At 46.2% G+C, this 22,087-nt stretch overlaps 2 protein-coding genes across 2 annotated transcripts in view; one reads left to right on the top strand and one right to left on the bottom strand.

The window, feature by feature from the left end:
• Positions 1-22,087, top strand: part of INPP4B (inositol polyphosphate-4-phosphatase type II B) — an 853,440-nt gene that overhangs the window by 480,981 nt on the left and 350,372 nt on the right. The window contains exon 11 of the mRNA XM_030192243.1: positions 12,708-12,816. Coding sequence (XP_030048103.1) covers positions 12,708-12,816 — 109 coding nt within the window. The remainder of the gene's footprint in view (positions 1-12,707; positions 12,817-22,087) is intronic.
• LOC115461681 (acyl-coenzyme A thioesterase THEM4-like) lies at positions 1,800-2,627 on the bottom strand. The gene is given in 2 exon segments (XM_030191690.1): positions 1,800-2,091; positions 2,093-2,627. Coding segments are annotated over 2 exon segments (723 nt in total). The 5' UTR covers positions 2,564-2,627; the 3' UTR covers positions 1,800-1,839.

Below are 22,087 nucleotides of genomic sequence, written 5' to 3' on the forward strand. Positions count from 1 at the left end.
TAAAAGGTATTGGATTAAAGTTCAGTCGTGATAAATTAGCTTAAACAGTCAGGGATAGAGAGTTCCGTTTTGTGCAGTTCTGGTATGAATTTTGTTCTCTGATGTTTAGGATGAATCATTGTGGTATGCCTTATTAAATTGGTTGGTTTTCAGTAATTTTCGGAAATTAGTTATGTCGTGTGTTGTTTTCGTGGATTTTGGTAGTTCATTCCATAGTTGCGTGCTTATGTAGGAGAAACTGGATGCATATGTTAGTTTATATTTTAGTGCTTCGCAACTGGGGTAGTTCATTGCAGTAGAGACATCAATGGTTGGAGTGGAGGAGTGGCCTAGTGGTTAGGGTGATGGACTTTGGTCCTGAGGAACTGAGTTCGATTCTCACTTCAGGGACAGGCAGCTCCTTGTGACTCTGGGCAAGTCACTTAACCCTCCATTGCCCCATGTAAGCCGCATTGAGCCTGCCATGAGTGGGAAAGCGCAGGGTACAAATGTAACAAAAATAAAATAGATACTATTTGAGATTCTACATGGAATGTTGCTATTCCACTAGCAACATTCCATGTAGAAGCCTGCGCGGCCACATTGGTGATCTGCAAGGGCCGACTTCTACATGGAATGTTGCTAGTGGAATAGCAACATTCCATGTAAAATCTCAAATAGTAGCAACAGTGGAGGAGTGGCCTAGGGTTTAGGGTGGTGGACTTTGGTCCTGGGGAACTGAGGAACTGAGTTTGATTCTCACTTCAGGCACAGGCAGCTCCTTGTGACTCTGGGCAAGTCACTTAACCCTCCATTGCCCCCATGTAAGCCGCATTGAGCCTGCCATGAGTGGGAAAGCGCGGGGTACAAATGTAACAAAAAAAATACACATCACCTAAGGTTAACTCCAAATACCAGGATATTGAACAATTACACCCCCACAATTTGTTCACCCATTGTACCCTCAGCCTTTGATGCTTTCCTCCAATTGTTGTGGCTTGCTTAATGGCAGATTGCTCAAAACCTAATACATGACAGTAAAGTTGTGATGTAAGTACATTAATAAGGAGCTGTACTGTATCACAGCAGAACTAATGTTGTTATGTCTCATGCTGACAAACTAAATAACCTCCAGTTGGCTCAGGGTGCTCTTCTGCCTTGGGTTTAATTTTTCATCCTTATTCATTATGCAAATGTTTCTAGTGTTGTCAGATACCATCACATTAGTTATGGTAGACAGTGGGAAACAAATTCCTACTGAAATTAAAACACCATCATGTTGACTAATGATTCTTATATCTTCAATGCACCATATGTGTAAAGCCATCTCTCTCTCAAGGGGTTGAGGGTAACCCTGAAGGTGTTAGAGCACTGAGCTGATAACCAGGTAAGCCTGGTTCATATCCTGCTGCTTCTCATTGTGATTATTGGCAAATCACGTAACCGTACATCACCTCACAAACTTAGAGGACATTTTACACCAAGTTGCGGGAAAAAGGGCTCTGCGATAGGCCAGGGCCCTTTTTACCGCAGCAGGTAAAAAGCCCCAAAAACAAAATGGCCACCCAGTAAGAAAACTTACTGCGCGTCCATGTGGCGGGGAGCCCTTACTGCCAGCCATTGAGGTGGCGGTAATGGCTCCTGCGGTAACCCGGCAGTACTACTACTACGACTACTTATCATTTCTATAGCGCTGCTAGATGTACGCATCGCTGTACAGCTGCCACTGTAGAGTATCTGCCCCTGGTGCTAGCCTATAACACTGAAGAAGGGCAGCAGTTCCTGAAGAGACGAGCCTGAGGGGGGGGGGGTGAGATGGCTCGGACACTTCCAGCTCCTTCTGGAGGAGAATGTAACAACTCACTCGGACATTTTCATTTGAATAAATAAAGCAGTTGCCTCTGCGTGGAGCACCTGGCTATTTACACTTCGGATCTCAGTGCTCAGGAAGATCTTCCGGCCCTCTATTTTATCCACTCTGCACTGTACCTCCACCGTGGAACCCAGCGTGATAGGGCTCCTATAGTTAATATTCAGGTTTGCAGTCTTCACCTTCCCCACGGTGCAGATAGTGCAAGCACCGGATGTAGTATCAACGATCGCTGCGATCGCGTCCCCCATGAGCAAACCCAATGGGACTTTCCAGGTAGGGGCCTGCCTGAAAACTGCACACAGTCCTCTGCTCAGCTTGGTTGTAGAACATGACGTATTCGAAGCCCAGGTCTTCCACATCCAGGTTCCTGGTGAAGAGACGAGTGGTCACTTGGGGTTTTGCACTATCTGGATATTGCTCTATTAAATGAGTTGCAGTTGCATTGTAAGAAGGAAGTCGTTTCCAGCTCTCCTGCTGACTCAGCTCCATATATTTGTTGTATAGATTCCTCATGTTTGGGCTCCAGCTAGGGTTGGTAAGGGAGAAGTCCTTGACCTCCTCAGCACAAGGCCATGTTACCCTGAGGGCTCGGGACGGAAGGTAAGCAGCTGGTACACTTCTCCTATAAAGAAGGTTTGGAAGCACTGGCTGTTCCTGAAGCCACGTAATTTGGGTCAACCCCTTAATTAGCCTCACACTGCACCTAAACATACTGTTACAGTCTCTGAGCACTGGTGACCCTTCCCAGGCAGCCTTCAGCTGAGCAGTCAGTGCTGGCACTGAGTCAGCCTGACTGCTGACACTATGCTTTCCTTAACAGGAGCCAGCTTCCTAGTACCGCAGTGTTACCCAAATTCTCGGAGAAGTGTCAGCCTCCCACTACTGCACTGCTTGAACTCCCAGAGACGGATCAATTGTCTGGTACCACACTGTCCAAACTCCAAGGAACAACTACCACATCTGTTTTGGCAAGGCTCCCAGGTCTTTGAAAAGCATTGAATATCCAGGTTTATGCGGCCGGCTGTCTCCTATGTGATTAAGGAGGTCTTTTACTAAAGCTTAGCTCGAGTTATCTGCAGAAGGGCCCATCTTATTCCTGTGAACCCTGCTGCAGATAACTTAAGCTAAGCTTCAGTAAAAGACCCCCTAGGTGCAATGTTCAGCACTTAACCACATAAACAAAACTGCAAAAAGATAGGATTGACTTTTTTGTTGTCTGATTTGACCGCTAAACAGGTGATTAAGTACTGAATTGATTTGATTTATTCATTTTATATACCACATTTACGCCCAAAGGCACCAAAGCAGTTCACAATACTACTACTACTACTACTACTATTAAACATTTCTATAGCGCTACTAGACTTACGCAGCGCTGTACAAATTAACATGAAAAGACAGTCCCTGCTCAACAGAGCTTACAATCTAAATTGGACAGACGAACAGACAGCTAGGGGTGGGGAAATTACAATGATTAAAACATATATAAAACATCTCGATGCAAAATTTATACCAATTTATCATATACAATACAGAAGTAACTCAATCTCATCCATTACAATTACCCAAAATAATGAACATAAAGCCCGGTTTTCACAGCCTTATGGAATTGCAGATAGTTCCCCTCACACCTAGAGGCAGATGCACCAAAGTCCTGGTAAAGCACCGATCTCTATTTCCACTTCAGTAAAAATTACCGAGTTGGAAATAGCGAGGGATGCTCAAAAGAAACAGAATAGCAAATGAGCTGCTCACAAAAAGAACGAGCAGCTCAGCAGGGGGGAAGCCAAATCAATGGCTGGTGGTAAGGTCTCGGACCCAAAATGGACGCGTGGCAATTTTCAGCAAAATTTTTAGAAAGCCATTTTTTACATGTGTTCTGAAAAATGATTCTGCGCGCACCCAAAACACACGTCTACACTACCACAGGCATTTTTCAGCACGCCTTTGTAAAAGGGTCCCTTAACTGGAGATGCCAAAATGGTGACAATGCATTTATCCCAAGGGAGCAAATTTAGAAAATACAGGGAAAAGGGAAATGGAACTTGATATACCGCCATTCTGAGGTTTTTGCAATTACATTCAAAGTGGTTTACATATATTCAGGTACTTATTTTGTACCAGGGGCAATGGAGGCTTAAGTGACTTGCCCAGAGTCACAAGGAGCTGCAGTAGGAATTGAACTCAGTTCCCCAGGATCAAAATCCACTGCACTAACTACTAGACCACTCCTCCACTCCAAGGCACTGCACAAAAGCTCAAAATCACTTCTGGTCTGGGTGTATGAGATGCACCCTGGCGTGATTGCATGGGTGGACTGAAAGTGGTTTGGGCCCCCGAGCAATAAGGGACATGGGCCCCTAACCACCTATCAAAAATGATTAAACTAAATGGAGGCTAGGGGGGTAGTGGGCCCCTGGGCACTGCCTTATTGTCCCAGTGGTCGGTCTGCCCATGGGCAGTGAGTCCTTTTTAACTCAGCTCTGTGTCTCTTAGTGATAAAGATGGGATTTCATCATATTGGTCCCACTTACTTTACTGAGGAAGGCTAGTCCTAGGGCCAGTGGGCTCAATACTGCTTTTCTCTGGTACAGTCAAAGTAGTTTGTAATTATTATATGCAGGTACTTGACCTATCCCTCTCCTAGAGGAGTTAGATATAAGGTGGTTCATGAAGCCACCCTACCTTATTTGACAGCAAAATGGTGGAATGTTATTCCAGTTCAAATACGGTCTATTCCCTTGGACTGTAGTCGGGCACTGGCTACAGCAAGCGAATCACTTGAGCTAGGCACAGCACTAGGCAAAGTACTAGGCAAGTCTTGACAGAAGACATTGCAGGCAGGAATTGAACTGGAGACTTGTCGGTCAGGATGACTGAAGAGAAGGCAGGCAGGACTTGACAGACAAGGCTAGCCAGGACAAGGCAGACAAGGTAAAGCAAACAAGACCGACGAGGTTAGGCAAGACAAGGCTAGGCAAGGCAGGAGCTTGGCAAGGCAGGAGCTTGGCGTCCAGGCAAGGTATGGCTGGAACTTGGCAAGGCAGGAACTTGGAGTCAAGGCAAAGCACAGCTGGAACTTGGCAAGGAAGGAACTAGGAGTCAAGGCAAGGCAGGAACATGAAGTCAAAGCAAGGCAAGGCTGTAACTTGGCAAGGCAGGATCTAGGAGTCAAGGCAAGGCAGGAACTTGGAGTCAAGAAGGCATGGCTGGAACATGGCAAGGCAGGAACTTGGAGGCAAGGCAAGGCATGGATGGAACTTGACAAGGCAAGGCTGGAACTTGGCAAGGCAGGAACTAGGAGTCAAGCAAGACAAGGAACATGGAGTCAAAGCAAGGCATGGCTGGGACTTGGCAAGGCAGAAACTTGGAGGCAAGGCATGGCCGGAACTTGGCAAGGTTGGAAACCCACAGGGCTTGACAAGGCAGGGTCAGAAACAAGGCAAACAAAAGATGTAGCTAAGACCTGTTGCGAAAGCACTGAAGGATGGCCTGGGGGTCGAGGCAGGGAAGTGAGACATATGCACTGAGCTTGTAATTTTAAGCATGAGTTCCTCTATCCCAGTGTGTCCCCCAAGTTGATCCTGAAGTGGCTCCTCTTTGCCAGTCAGGTTTTCAGGATATCCATACAATGGAGGCAGTGTATGCAAATCCGTGCATATTCATTGTGGATATCCTGAAAACCTGACTGGCAAGGGAGTACTCCAGGACCGACTTGGGAAACACTGCTCTATGCTATCCTCTACGTGCACCACACAATTAATTATTTTCAGTATTTTATAGCTAGGTCCATTTGTAAACATTTATAGCAGCAGAATTGCAATTTTAATAGGGCAGGCTTCACCCTGTGAGCTGCTACCCTCAAAAGTGCATTTAAGAAAAAAAATGATATTCTAAGACAGAGCCCTGCAGAAGTATCCAGCAGGCACGAGCAGCCTTATTCTTCCTCTCTGGATGCCTATTTCACTGAACAAATCAGGTACGGTGAAATCCAACTCTTAAGTTCAGCAAACAGGTCTGGTTGTTCAAGATATGTACAATAAATATTCATGAGGATTAGTTTCATTTGCTTACCCAGCTTTGAATAACCACAGTTAATTTAGATATTCTGCTTTGTTCCGGAAAGCTAGAGATCAAGCAAGGTCTATAACAATGTAGGAGGAAATCAGTTGGGCAGACTAGATGGAACTTAAGTCTTTATCTGCCATCGTCGTCTGTTTCTGTTGGTAACGCACACCTAGAATGTACAACAGTCAATGCTTTGTTCATGAGAAAAACAGAGAAAATGACCACAAGACCACCTTAGTCTACGTATTCCAGGCACAGCACTACAGAGCATACACAATCTCAGAATTTAGCCTCACCTCTTCGGTGGCTAAAGCAGTGGTCTGGGAAGCCAGGGTTCAAATCCCTTTTCAACCACTGATATTTCTTGTGACTCTGGTTAAATCACAACACACAGATTTGAAGTTCATTGGAGCAGTGAAATGCCTGCTGTGCCTTGAACTTGGCTTTAGAAGGTCAAGTAATCGGTCAGATATGGAGGATCATCTGTGCTTCTCCCTCGCCTTCTTGAATTCTGTTACTCTTTTGGATTTGATCAGCTTCACTGGAAGGCCCTTTCAGGCGCAATACCGCAGAACTTACTCAGTCTCAGAAATTAGCCTCACGTCTTCAGTGGCTAAAGCAGTGGGAGATGTGAGAAAGTTCCATCTACTCTTTCCAGGACGATCCGTATGAGAGGAACCTTCTTGATGTATATGAAGAACATTCGCTTCTGATGATCCAATGAAAAAACTTTATTGTTTGAAGTGTGTAGTTACGAGAGCTGTATTTTGATGTTACTGTCACTGTCTCTCGTATAGTATGGAGGTATTTTATAAAGACACCATAGGTGCCTTGGTGCATGCATCAAGTAGGCTCCCAGGTCCAGACCCAATGGATTTGGATTGAATTGGATTTAATAATTTGAAATACCACTAAATGCATCAGTGTCTAAGCGATTTACAATAAAAATCAAGGCTCAGTAATACCCTTTAGATAATTTGCCATGTATTATAATATTGCTGGAACAGTAGTCTTTAAGAATTTACGAAAAGAATAATAAGACATTTCCTGAAAACTGTTCATCCATGAATTCCATAAAAATAAACCGATAAATGAAAATGAGTGGTTTCTGGTTGTGTGGAGATACCGACTCACACATTTACACCTGCTCTGATATAAATTTGTGCATGTACTCTGTGTATGTGCTTATTTAATAAAATACGATATCCATAGCAATTCCACCTATGCAGTGCTCAAAGAATGGCCCTGGGAACTCTTGACATATAGATGCACGTTTTCTGGCTGCATATTTTTACACAAGTATTCAGTTGCATATTTTTATGAAATCTCTTTTCTGTGTGCAAAACAGGCTTTGCATCACTTGCAGTTTTCTAACAGTGCTTTGGTATTCTGAATTACTTAGAGTTGGTGCAAACTCTTGATGGCCAGGCCAGTGTTGAGTGCATTACAGTAGTCCAGCCTGGACCAGTCTTGCAAGAAGAAATTGCACAGTTGCTGCAGGCAATAGAGGCGGCTTCTGAAGGTTACCTGGATGTGCGGGACCGAAAACGTGCCATCTCCACTGTATCCCAAGGTTCCTGGACTCTGATTTAAAAGGGAGTTTATCGCTCCAAAGAAGAATTTTGATATCTGTTAGTTGACCGTTTGTATCAGGGGCACACAGGAGCTCTGTTTTACTTGGGTTCAGACGTTTTTTATCCATTCCTGGATTGCTGTCAGTTGTAGGTAAGTCCGTTCCAGTGGGTGTGAATCACTGCACATCATCTGCATAGATTTAGAACTGTGTTATCTATCAACCGAATCACCTCAGCTACTGCTATCCTTTGGGTCTGCAGCCAAGGTGGTGAAGAGGTCCTGCTTTACTGATTTATTAAGTTAAGTGAAAGTTAAGTGTATTTTTACTATTAGCGTTTATCAAGGAAAGTTAAATATGAAAAGGCTTCATTAGTGTGTCACAGGGCCGCCGAGAGGTGGGGACAGGGGGGACAAAATTGGCCGGGCCTCCGGGGGGGGGTCCCGGCGCCGCTGCTGCAGTCCAGCCCGCCCGTCCTCCGTCGCTCCCTGATACTGACCTTAAGCGCTCAAAAGCGCAGCAAGCAGCGGCAGACCACTCCTTCCTTCCGTGTCCCGCCCTCGCCTGACATAACTTCCGCGAGGGCGGGACACGGAAGGAAGGAGAGGTCTGCCGCTGCTTGCTGCGCTTTCGAAGGAGACGATGAGGCGCTTAAGGTCAGTGGCGTGCAGAGGGCCCGGGGGTAGAGAGAAGGCCCAGTGGAGGGGGCCCCGGCGACCTCGGGAGGGGGGGCCCGGGGGCGGCCTTGTCCCAGGCCTGGCCCACTCTCTCAGCGGCCCTGGTGTGTCATATGGTACCATAACTTTAAATCTCTACTAGCTATAGCTTGAAACATGCAAAATTTCCAGAATGAATAATGTATATGTATGCCCTGCTGCAGGAATGTGCATTCTTTTCCCTTATAGGCCAAGAATTTGTTTTATTTTCTATTTCAAAATTTTCAAGTAGTTATGTGGGCCAAGATTTTAAAAGTCATGTATTTTCTGTACAGGGCAAAATGGAGCTTGGGTCAGATGGCACAATTTTGAATTATGATGTGGATGGGGCCTGTGAAGGGACCAGGAGGATCCTGATACAAATGAGGGAAGGGTTCGGTAGTGGAGATGAGGAACCTGCAAGAAGAGAAGGATTTATGATTGGGGGATAACGATGGGAAGTTGACAGATTGGGGGAGGTGTATGAGAACTAGTTTTGGGGGGAGATGTGTTAGAACATAAGCATTGCCATCAGGTCCAGTATCTTGTTTCCAAAAGTGGCCAATCCAGGTCACAAGATCTCAAAAGAGTAAAATAGATTTTATGCTGCTTACTCCAGAAATAAGCAGTGGATTTTCCCAAGTCCATCTTAATAATGGCTTATGGACTTTTATATATATATATATTTTTTTTGGGGGGGGGGGGGGGGCGGGGGGAACTTGTCTAAACCTTTGTTAAACCCTGCTAGTCTAAATACTTTTACCACATTCTCTGGCAATGAATTCCAGAGCTTGATTACATGTTGAGCAAACAAACATTTTCTCTGATTTGTTTTAAATTTACTAATTAGTAACATCATTGTGTGCCTCCTAGTCTTTATATTTTTGGAAAGAGTAAACAAACGATTCACATCTACCCGTTCCACTCTAGTCAGTATTTTATAGACCTCTTTCATATCTCCCCTCAGCTGTCTCTTCTCCAAGCTGAACATAGTAACATAAATACATAATACATAAGTATTGCCATACTGGGACAGACCAAAGGTCTATCAAGCCCAGCATCCTGTTTCCAACAGTGTCCAATCCAGATCACAAATACCTGGCAGAAACCTAAACAATAGCAACATTCTATGTAGAACCCCAAAGAGTAGCAACATTCCATTCAGATTCTCGAATAGTAGCATAAGTACATAAGTATTGCCATACTGGGACAGGCCAAAGGTCCATCAAGCCCAGCATCCTGTTTCCAACAGTGGCCAATCCAGGTCACAAATACCTGGCAAGAATCAGATAAAGATACTAGTGGTAGTATCAGGAAGCTGTCACTATGGGACTGCCATTTTGAACTCAGTCGCCAACAGGGCAGAAGTGGCCAGGTGTTGATCCTACCCCCCACATTAGCCATCAGGACAACCTGCGGTCGGTGCTAGGTGTTGTGGGGTTGGGGGCTAGTTTTGAGGGGGTTTTGGGATGGTGGGTTTGGCTTGGAGATCAAGGGGCCCGTTTACTTAGATGCGTAAGCGTCTATGCACGCCCAACGCCCGCCAAAATGGAGATACCGCCCAGCTACCACGTGGTTCTTGCGGTAATTTCATTTTTGGCGCGCGGCCGAAAAAGAATTTTTCTTTTCAGACGCGCGCCAAATGACATTTTTCGTGTGTAAGTCATTACCGCCCAGTTACCACATGAGACTTTATCGCTATGTCAATGGCTGGTGGTAAGGTCGCGGACCCAGAATGGACGCACGGCAATTTTGATTTTGCTGCACGTTCGTTTTCGGCAAAAGTTTAAAAAAGGCCTTTTTTGCAGGCGTGCTGAAAAATGGATCGGCACGCGCCCAAAACCCGCACCTACACTACCGCAAGCCATTTTTCAGCGCGCCTTAGTAAAAGGACCCCCCAAGTTAGTTAAATTATTCTAGAACTGGCCTCCTCTTAGAGGTTCTCTTGGAGTATCAGGTCACATGGTAGTGGCCCATTGTTCACAGGGGTGAAAGATTGCGATGCTCAAAGGCAGTATTATATTTCCATGAAGAACACAAATTGCAAGCTTAAACACAAGACCGCACGTAAATTTAGGCACCCCCATGTGCACCAGTGAAAATGTGGTGCAAATACATGTGCCTAAATATACGCACAGAGCACCGTTATTCTATAATTACATGCGTAACTCAAAACCACGCCCATGATCTGCTTCAAAATGCCCATGACCCTCTCATTCCCGCACCCCCTTTTTCGGGCCGCACATAAATTTACGTGCGTAGGTCCCAATTAAATCTAATTAGTGACAATAAAAGTCAAGTCTTGGCACTAATTGGCTCATTTTTGTATTAAGTTGCACGCACAGAGCGGGAGCATGCCTAAATTCATAAGCAATCTTTGCCCATATTTATAGAATCAGGGAGAAATTGTGTTATTAATTTTGCCTAATAATAGACTGATTTGCATATTCTGCATCTCATTATTAACATGCTTTGCTCTAAGAAATTGTGTATTAAGGGCAAGTAATGCACAAATTTGCCATTCAGCGTGTGTTATTTGGCAAAAATGTGTATTACTCTTTTGATGCACCCTCAATGATTCACAAAAATTTTGAAGTTGAGCAGTAGACACAATCTTGTACATTGTTGCTCTTATTTGATTGTACAAGATGGAGCAGAAGGGCATTTTGAAACGTCGCAATAGCTTTAATGTACTAATCAGGTGACACAGAAAAAATGGGTCCCTTTTACAAAGCGGCAGTAAGCCCAACACGAGCATACTGCTAGCTACAAAGGAACTACCTCAAAAAAAAAAAAAACAAGAAACGATTCAACTGGGAGCAATTTTTTTTCTTAAATTTCCTTGCAAATGTCTAGTTAACTACACTCTGAGAAATGTATTTTTTATGATCCTTCTCAACTTGAGTCATTTATTACAGCTAGGAGAGTAGTTCGAGTAGAAGCTCCAACAATTAGTAGCTCATGAAATATTATATATAGGATCAAACATACATCCGTTTACTCTCTTTAACTATAATAAAACTCACCCTCAACGTTCTGAGGACACTGACGTCAGTGAAGCCAAGCCCTGACTTACTGTAAAAAGGTTCGAAGGTTCGTGGTGGTGAAGCCACCAAAATCGCTCTGGGCCCCGCCCTCGAGGGCGGAGCAGTGGCAGAACAACGAAGGGGTTGGAAGGGAGGGAGGCAGGGAGGCGTGAGGGGGGTGGGAAATCGCTCCGGGCCCCGCCCTCGAGGGCGGAGCAATGGCAGAACAACAAAGGGGTTGGCAGGGAGGGCGGCATGGGGGGGGGAAATCGCTCCGGGCCCCACCCTCGAGGGCGGAGCAATGGCAGAACAACGAAGGGGTTGGCAGGCAGGGAGGCGGGGGGGGTGGGAAATCGCTCTGGGCCCCGCCCTCGCGTCAAACGTCATGACGTTGGGGGTGGAGCAATGGAAGAATAACGAAGGGGTTGGCAGGGGGGGGGGGTGTTAGCGACGAATACCTTGCTAGCGCCCGTTTCATTTGATCTGAAACGGACCTCTTTTACTAGTGATGTATATTCTTCAACATGTGAGATTTTGAACTCCACTAGTGGACTTATGTTAGGTTAATTGTGACAAAGATATATGTACTTGTATAATTTCTAGAGAAGTTAATTAGTTCCTAATTAACCAATTTTCTGAACAAGTTTGTAATGCTTGTATACATTTGAAAACGTAATAAATAAATAACAATCATTTTTTAAAAAAAAGGAACTACCGCCAAGCTATCGCAGCAGCCCAGTGGTAGTTTCAACCCCCAGGTGCCGTCATATCCGGCGCTACAAAAATATATTTATTTTTGTAGCACCAGTGTGTACCCAGCGGTAATTGGGCAGTTCCGTGCGCTGCCTGGTTAGCGTGGGAGGCCTTAACTGCCACCTTAATGGGTGGTGGTAAGTTCCCCCTCCCCCCCCCCCCCCCCGAAATGGCTGTGCTTCATTTGCTGTACGGCCATTTCTTAAAGAAAAAAAAGAAAGACCTACCTTTTCCCCGCTGTGGTAAAAGGGGTCATCGACGCGCGTCAAAAACATTCGCCGACGCCAACGCAGGCCCCCCTTTTGCCACAGCTTGGTAAAAGAGGCCCAAAGTAAATATAGATGATGCTCCCTGGAACGGTTTGAATTTTTCCTCCTCTTGCAAAGATTTCACTTTATCAAAGCTTAAACTACAGTTGGGCTTCAGTGTGCTTTGAAATTAGCAAATTAGAGACTCAATGAAGTGGAAATCTACCAATGGCCAATTTACACTGCAGTTGCTTAACTGTGCAGGGCTGTTGTGGTATATAATTGTGATGTAGCTATAAATCAGGGCAGTATTATGATACGGGTTATGTGTGCAGTGAAAGAAGATGTATGAGGTCTCTTTGCCTCCGGGAACCCAGATTTCTGCTCAAATTCAAACTAATCCCCCACCAATCCCAGAAACAGGCGATGGAATGGTGGAAACAACAACCCTTGATGTGCAAATTTCAGCTGCTGCTCTGTTTTTCCTTCCAGATGCTGTATATGATGTCGTCACCATGGGAGCCCCGGCAGCACATTTTCAGGGATTTAAGCACGGCGGCCTTCGGAGACTGCTTAGTAGATTTGAATTAGAAAAGCGCAAGTAAGTACTCATCCGGCAACCGAGGCATGAAAACCCAAAGCAGGTAGATGCGTCTGTTGTCTGCTAGTCGTACAAGAGTAATTAATAAAACCAGCAGTTGTGAAGGTCATGTTCCAGACATCTGCATGCTGTTCTCTGATCATCTGTTCTGAGTTGCTGCAGTGTATGTTGTGCTGTAAAACTTCTCCCCGTGCTTTACTTGAAAAGGTCTCTACGCTGGCCATACACCATAAAATCGAGTGAATGGGCAAACCCTGTGCAGCTCCTTAAGTTGCTGACCATGCCGGGCTGCTAATGTTAAAATCATTCAGTCCCTCAATAGTGCATTACCTATAAACCATTGTGCATAAGTGTCAACAAAACTCCCATTTTTCAAAGAATTTCTAGCATTTATTATCATCATTATTATTATTTCAGGGGCGTAGCTACGGGTGGGCCCAGGCCCACCCAGTTTCGGCTCAGGCCCACCCTATTTGCTTGTCCTCCTCCAATCGGTGCACTGTACAACCTTTTATTCCTGCCGCAGTTCAATCAGGAGCACTTAGGCAGCCGGCAGCAAAAATAGCTTTACAGCAAGCTGATTACCTCAATGCAGTAACATAGTAAATGAAATGACGGCAGAAAAAGACCTGCATGGTCCATCCAGTCTGCCCAACAAGACAAACTCATATGTGCTACTTTTTGTGTATAACTTACTTTGATTTGTACCTGTCCTCTTCAGGGCACAAACCGTATAAGTCTGCCCAGCACTATCCCCGCCTCCCAACCACCAGCCCCGCCTCCCAACCACCGGCTCTGGCACAGACCTTATAAGTCTGCCCAGCACTATCTCCGCCTCCCAACCACCAGCCCCGCCTCCCACCACTGGCTCTGGCACAGACCGTATAAGTCTGCCCAGCACTATCCCCTCCTCCCAACCACCAGCCCCGCCTCCCACCACCGGCTCTGGCACAGACCGTATAAGTCTGCCCAGCACTATCCTCGCCTCCCAACCACCAGCCCCGCCTCCCACCATTGGCTCTGGCACAGACCGTATAAGTCTGCCCAGCACTATTTTCGCCTTCCACCACCGGCTGGCTCTGCCACCCAATCTCGGCTAAGCTCCTTAGGATCCATTCCTTCTGAACAGGATTCCTTTATGTTTATCCCACGCGTGTTTGAATTCTGTTACCGTTTTCATTTCCACCACCTCCCGCGGGAGGGCATTCCAAGCATAACCTGCCTAAATTTTACCTCACGTTTTACAAGTGCCATGTCCGGGTTGAGAACGTCCGCTCTAGCAGTGCGCCAGGCTGCAACACTGCTGTTGACGTGCTGTGCTCTGCTGCTCTGATCTCCGTTCTCCAACAGGTCGTGGCGCCTGCGTGCTTTGTCTTGCCTTGCCCCCCCCCCCCCCCAGGGCCCCCGCAGGCTGCAGCATGCACGGACGCTGGCGCCGCACAGAAAAATCTGCCACCAGTGCCGCCGCACAGAAAAATCTGCCGCCGCTGCCGCGGTTCACAGAGGCCGGCACCAAATAGAAAAATCTGCCGCCAGTGCCGCCGCACAGAAAAATCTACTGCCGCTGCCGCGGTTCACAGAGGCCGGCGCCAAATAGAAAAATCTGCCGCCAGTGCCACTGCCACGGTTCACAGATGCCGGCGCTGCACAGAAAAATCTGCCGCCGCTGCCGCGGTTCACAGATGCCGGCGCTGCACAGAAAAATCTGCCGCCAGTGCCGCTGCCGCGGTTCACAGAGGCCGGCGCCAAATAGAAAAATCTGCCGCCAGTGCCGCTGCCGCGGTTCACAGATGCCGGCGCTGCACAGAAAAGTCTGCCGCGTGCCGCTGCCGCGGTTCACAGAGGCCAGCGCCAAATAGAAAAATCTGCCACCAGTGCCGCTGCCGCGGTTCACAGATGCCGGCACTGCACAGAAAAATATGCCGCCAGTGCCGCGGTTCACAGATGCCGGCGCTGCACAGAAAAATCTGCCGCCGCTGCCGCGGTTCACAGATGCCGGCGCTGCACAGAAAAATCTGCCGCCAGTGCCGCTGCCGCGGTTCACAGAGGCCGGCGCCAAATAGAAAAATCTGCCGCCAGTGCCGCTGCCGCGGTTCACAGATGCCGGCGCTGCACAGAAAAGTCTGCCCCCGCTGCCGCGATACAGCAAGTGAAAGTGCCTTGGTGCTTTGTAGCTTTTACTACATGAGACGTGGGGTAAGGAATAATATATTGTAGAGGAATATATTCGAGTTATTCCCCAAGTTTTCCACGTCATCACTGTGACCCCTGACGCAGGTGCTAGTCACCGAAACACGGCCCGTGTCGGGTCTTTTTGTCAAGGCTCATTCATTAAAGAACTGTGTTCCATTTTTAAAGGCCCGTGGTGCTGTTTTTTTTGTTTGGACTTTAGTTTGTACTTTGTTCCCTCTCTTTTGTTATATTGTAAAGAAAGAAACGACAGGTCTTGGTAATCTGCTGGATATGAGCAGAGAAGGAGAGAGAAGAGTCAAAGATGACCCCAAGGTTTCGAGCTGAGGAGACAGGGAGAATGAGGGTTCTTCACTGCCTAAGGGAAAAAGGTATATATAATCATTATATATACCTTTTTTTCCCTAGGCAGGGAAAAGCCCACCCTCACCCAGAAACCCACTAACAATAAATTTTAATGTTGAGTTTCTGGTTGGGGGCGGGCTCAGTCCCCAGTTTAAAATAATTTAAAAAAAAAGTTGTATATTTGTTCATGTTGGTAGGTTTTCGGGTGGAGATGGTCTCTGCAGTGCTCAGGTTAAAATAGTTTTTCAAAAATATTTAATGTAGGAGGTGCTTCAGGGTGGGTGGGGAGGAATACTGGGAAGGGCAGAGGAGATGCCAGACTGGGGGGGGGGGATGGGTAGGGAGTAGGACAGGGCTGATGCCTAGCTACAGGATGGATGGTGGGGAAGGGCTGGTGCTGGGCTACGGAGATAGATGGGGGGTGGGGAAGGGAAGGGCTGATGCCGAGCTATAGGTCAGTTTCTAATTTTTGGTCTTTTATTTTGTAATTGATGAGGGTTGATTTTTGTTCTTCATGTGACCGAACAGGTGAGAGATTCTGCTGGCATGTGGTTTGTGTGGGGATCTATGAGTCTGACTTGTTTGGCTTTTCCAATGGGATGTGCGTTGCTGTTGTGTATATTCACGGATGCAGTTTTAAAGATACTGTTATTGGTATTCATGTTCAGAATTGGTGCTAAGGTTTGCGATACAGGCTGTAAGAAACTTCTTTGCAGGATTTGGTGTTACTTCACAAAGTACCTAGTGGTGAAGGGATTTTGTGTTATTGAGGCGCTACCAGAATTTGAATACATTTTTCCTATGAAAAGCTGTAAGAGGAAACATTCTAGCTATGTTCTGTATTCTATAGATTTCACAGTAGGTGGAAAAATATCTTGATGATGACAGTAGGATTTTTCTTATTTAATTAGTGAGAAATCTTATTTCATCAGTGAGAATTCTGCGGCTGTGCTTCATGCAGTTTTTGACATGTTGAAGAACAGACAAAGATTAACATTTTTGAAAAATGTAGGTATTTACATGTTTTGCTTAATCAGTCATTTACATTTGTTATAAAGCCATTGCTATAATTATAATATAAGATTCTCTCACATGTGTTGAGATGTTTGCCATTATAGTAGACTTACATCAGGTCGAGTTTAAGATATGGGATAATCTACTATAATAAAACGCACCCTCAACGTTCTGAGGACACTGAGGTCACTGCAAGCACTCACACACCGGTTCGTAACTTCATGGTGGTGAAGCCACAACACTAACCATGTCTGCATGCCCCGCCCTCGCGTCACACGTGATGACGTCGAGGGCGGAACACGAAAACAAGGCAAATCAACGCCTTGTACTCCTCCCCTTCCAACAAATCCCAGCCGCAAACGACGACGTGCACATCACCCCGGCCCCTTTCACCACTTCGCCCCGCCCCTTTCAAGGTACCGGCCCGCCCCCGGTACCACACTCTTCCCCTCATCACCTTCCCTCCCCCCTGTCACCTCCCATCCCCTTACGCCACTATCCCTGGTGGTCTAGCGGTACCTGTTCACTCGGGAAGGAACGAAGGAACCCCCGCTTTCCTCCCCGGAGCGCTGCTGCTAGCTGCCCGGCTGCATCGTGTCTGAGTCCGGCTCTCGGCGAATCAAAATGGCCGCCGACAGTTGAAGCTGCCTCGCGAGACCTCAACTCTCGGCGGCCATTTTGAAACGCCGAGAGCCAGACTCCCACACAATGCAGCAAGGAAGCTAGCAGCACCGCTAAGGACACGAAAGACGGGGCTCTTTCTTTCCTGCCCCGACCGAACAGGTACCTCTAGACCACCAGGGAGACAAGCGTAAGGGGAGGGGAAGGGAGTCCGGTGCCGGCTAGGGCCCGTTTCATCAGCGGCAGAAACGGGCCTTTTTTACTAGTGTACCTATATTTATCATTTTTCCCTTTTAAGTATGTATGTATGTGGTTTATGTTGATGCTGAGCAGTTACTGGGCAGAGTAATCCATCATCAAGTGCATTCTAAGGCATTATTTTGTAGTATCCCAAGAAACACTGCTCATACCTATATACATAGTGCTAGTGCCCACCCATATTAGCTCTGGGCCCACCCAAAAATTCAGGTCTGGCTACGCCACTGGTACAGTGGGTTTCTGGTGGGTTTTGAAGGGCTCACATGTACCACCACAAATGTAACAGGTAGGGGGGGATGGGCCTGGGTCCGCCTGCCTGAAGTGCACTGCACCCACTAAAACTGCTCCAGGGACCTGCATACTGCTATCATGGAGCTCGGTATGACATTTGAGGCTGGCAAAAAATATTTTAAAAGTTTTTTTTTTAGGGTGGAAGGGGGTTGGTGACCACTGGGGGAGTAAGGGGAGGTGATCCCCGATTCCCTCCGGTGGTCATCTGGTCAGTTTGGGCACCTTTTTGAGGCTTGGTCGTAAGAAAAAAATGGACCAAGTAAAGTCGCCCAAGTGCTTTTTTCCATTATCGGTCGAGGACGCCCATGTGTTGGGCACGCCCAAGTCCCGCCTTCGCTATTTTTCCGACACACCCCCGTGAACTTTGGTTGTCCCCGCGACGGAAAGCAGTTGAAGATGCCCAAAATCTGCTTTCGATTATGCCGATTTGGGTGGCCCTGTGAGAAGGGACGCCCATCTCCCGATTTGTGTCGAAAGATGGGCGCCGTTCTCTTTCGAAAGCAAGCCTGCTAGTGTGGCTTACAACATAACAAAACACAAAATTAAATAACTCTTTGCATTACAAATATCAGAAATATACCACAATAATGCCACCCATCCTTCACCCTCCCACGCACAGAGGAACTGGGCAAGGACTAAAACCCTGAGAAAATGACAGAATATCTAAATAGCAAAATCAGTGATACCATTGCAGCCCACAACTGGGCCACCAAAAGGGGGTGTATGAGGGGGGCAAAATTCCCCAGGCCCAGGCCTCCAAGGGGGGCTGGTCCGGGGTCTCTCTCTCTCTCTCTCCTGCTCCTGACGGGACCCAGGTGATCGCGTCCCGACAGGAGCAGGAGAGAGAAAACTTCGGCACCGCCCCCCCACCCCCTCTGAAAGCAGGGGAGGACCCAGAGGATCAGATACTGCAGATCTTCCTCCAGTGCTGCTCTTCACTCTGCCCATACCTTGCCAGTGCCAAGCAGCTGCTTTTCCTCTTAGCTCATGCTCGATTTTGAAACCAAGCATGCGCTGAGAGAAAAAGCGGCTTCAGGGCCAGGCAATCGGCAGAGTGCACTGCTGGAGAAATACGCCTTCTGCTGGCGGGGCCTTGCAGTTGCGGCAGCGATCCGGGGGGGGGGGTACGGCAGCAATGACGATCGTGGTGGGGGGCAGCGGGCCTGGGTCAGTGTCTTGGTGGCCCTGGCCCACAGCCCACCAGAAAGATGATTTGTAACAGCACCTCCTAGCTCTCCTTTTTGTCTTTAAAGGAGTCCCCATATGGAGCAATTCCTTTTGGATTTTCCCTTCAGAGTATGAATAAAATGTTTTGCAGCTGCCTCGTAGAACTTGCGTCCCCTCCCTGCATTAAGCATGGAATAAATTTGTATTCGTCCTTTTTCTAGTGCCGAATGATACAGGATCAACAGAAGTTGTCAAGGCTGTATAGTCACTAGATTTATACAATACCCCACGTGCACTGAACCTTTAGCTTGAGAGATTTTCTGAAAGATTAGCAGCACTAGGTCTGTGCAAAGGAGATGGAGGAGGGAATTTATTTGTGAACAGTGTTACTGAGAAACTGTCTGCTTTTATTTAAGCGTGGTAGAATGATGTGAGATGTGTGTCTACCTCTGAAAAGATACCGATTTGTTTCCTCCCTTGTGTTCTGTTAAGTTGAAGAGCTGTGCAAATATACAAAAGCGTCAAAATTATGTCATGCAAGGTTCCGCGTTAGGAGTTACGGACCTAGAAAGGGATCTGGGAGTCATCGTGGATAAGACGTTAAAAACTTCTGCTCAGTGTGCTGCAGCAGCTAAGAAAGCGCACAGAATGTTGAGTATTATTAGGAAAGGGATGGAAAACAAACACGAGGATGTTATAATGCCGTTGTATCGCTCCATGGTGCGACCGCACCTCGAGTATTGTGTCCAATTCTGGTCGCCGCATCTCAAAAAAGATATAAAGGAATTAGAGAAGGTGCAGAGAAGGACGACAAAAATGGATAAAGGGAATGGAACGACTTCCCTATGAGGAAAGGCTGAGAAGGTTAGGGCTCTTCAGCTTGGAGAAAAGGCAGCTGAGGGGTGATATGATAGAAGTCTACAAGATAATGAGCTGATTAGAGCGGCAGATGTGAAGCGTTTGTTTACACTTTCAAACAACAACAAAACCAGGGGACACAAGATGAAGCTAGAATATGGTAGATTTAAAACAAATAGGAGAAAATGTTTCTTTACTCAGCGTGTAGTTAGACTCTGGAACTCGTTGCCGGAGAATGTAGTGACAGCAGCTGCCCTTACGGAATTTAAATGGGGTTTGGACAGATTCCTGAGGGAAAAGTCCATTGAACATTTTTTTTTTTTTTTTGGGGGGGGGGGGGTTCTTGAAGCCTGGATTGGCCGCTGTCGGAGACAGAATGCTGGGCTTGATGGACCCTTGGTCTTTTCCCAGTATGGCGGTGCTTATGTACTTATCAGGTGAAATAGGAGAAACTAAGGGGTGCTTTTACCAAGCTGCGGGAAGAAAGTGGCCTGCGGTAGTGTGGGTGCGTAGAATTGCTGCACGTTAGGCCACTTTGTACCGCGACCGGAGAACCCCCTTATTCAGTGAAGGTCTTTGTTGGCTTGACAGTTGGGGCGTGGCCATTTACTGCCTGAGCTCTTATCGCCAGCTATTTAGATGTCAGTTAGGGTTCACTCACTACTTATGCGGTAATCGGGCAGAGTGCAGGGATGACTGTGTGCGGCCCGATTACCACTGGGCACGTCCCCATGCTAGCAAATACTTCTTTATTTTCTGATGAGGGAAATGATGCGTGCCAAAACCAGAACTACTGCTGGGCACCTGGGTGCGCCTGGTGGCAATGTTGTTTTCCTGTGCACTGCCCACGCGGTAGCCCTACTGCAGCTTGGTATAAAGGCCCCTAAATGCCCTAACCCTAATGAGGAAGAATTACACATATAGCACGATTTAAGTTGCATGCGCAAATCCAGTGATATTCTGAATTTGCATGTGGAACTTTTTTTTTTCATAAGAATTCAAATTTACAAGCAATAAAATAACTTGCCAGAAATACAGAGAAAGTAATACACAAGAATTATTTCAATCAGGTAATTCTATACTCTTCCTTAGACCACAAAATAGGGAGAGTGAAACAAGACAAGGAGATCAATTAAACAACAGTAAACAGAAAAAAACGTGGTATTAACCTGATTATCCCCAGTTATTATTTATCTGAATCATTATTCCACATTGATCGTCTGGTTGGCTTCTTCAAACCCAAAACGGTGTATATTCAATTTATTTCATTGGAAACATACTTATTGTCCAATATTAGTAAAAATAATACACCTAATTTCATTTTTTTTCTCTTTTAAAACCAGAAATGATTTAACAATGCAAACACTTGAGTCAAGTGTTCGCATTGTTAAAACAAGTGTTTGCGTGTGCAACTTAATTACTTAGCAAGCCAATCAGCGCTGATAATTGTCACTTAGTAATCAATTATTGACACTAATTGGCATTAAGTAGAATTTATGTGCAGAGCTCTGTCTAAGCATCTTCTATAATGTGATGTGTGTAAATGGAAGGGTCATGAACAGTTCTAAAATATATGCGCATTGTTATAGAATACCTCCGGTCCGCGCATAATTTAGGTTTTGGCGTTTACACCAAGTTTTACTTGGTGTAAATGGATGTGCCTAAAGTTAGGCACAGACATGACTGCTAGGCATATGCTATAAACCCGCCTAGGCATGTTCTGTAAATCATGCCAAAATGTAGATCTAGTTTACAGAATACGCCTAGGTAGAAATATTTTCGGAGCCGATTTTTCAGGCGCCATGTATAGAATCTAGCCCTATAGATATGATTTTTGCATGAGATAGATGTATATTTCAGGACAGCACTATAAGATTTTCTTGAATGTCAAACTGTTGTTTTGATACTTTACTTCATTACTGTTAAAAAAAAACATTCAAATTATATTCATTATTGGTGGTTTATATTCATGTTACATTTCACTTCTTATTTTCTCTGTTTCACATCAAGCACACATGCAGTACTTTTGCTTTCAGGCAATGAGTTGGACTGCGACATTTTGCACTTGCCGACGATGGTTTAAGGGATTTTGCAAGAGGCCTACGTAAAGTACACTGCTATAATCGGTGGGACGTAACATATGTATGAATAAAGGTTACCAGATCCACTGCATTTAATATATGAATTTATATGCTTCAGACCCTGAAACTTGGCAACTGTAGCTATTATTATTATTAGCATTTGTATAGCGCTACCAGATGCATGCAACGCTGAACACGAGGAGCCATGTTTAGCTTAGGGCCCTGTTTATTCAGGTGCACTAGCGTTTTTAGCGCATGCACAAAATTAGCACGCGCTGTTTAGGCGCTCATAGGAATATTCTGGGCACCTACACAGCGCACGCTAATAGCCCGTGCTAAAAACGCTAACGTGCCTCTAACGTGGCTTACTAAACAGGGCCTTTAGGGGTCCTTTTACTAAGCAGCAGCAAAAAGTGGCCTACAGTAGTTTGGGTGCGTATTTTGGC

Source organism: Microcaecilia unicolor, chromosome 2, assembly GCF_901765095.1.
Source record: "Microcaecilia unicolor chromosome 2, aMicUni1.1, whole genome shotgun sequence".
Taxonomy (NCBI): domain Eukaryota; kingdom Metazoa; phylum Chordata; class Amphibia; order Gymnophiona; family Siphonopidae; genus Microcaecilia; species Microcaecilia unicolor.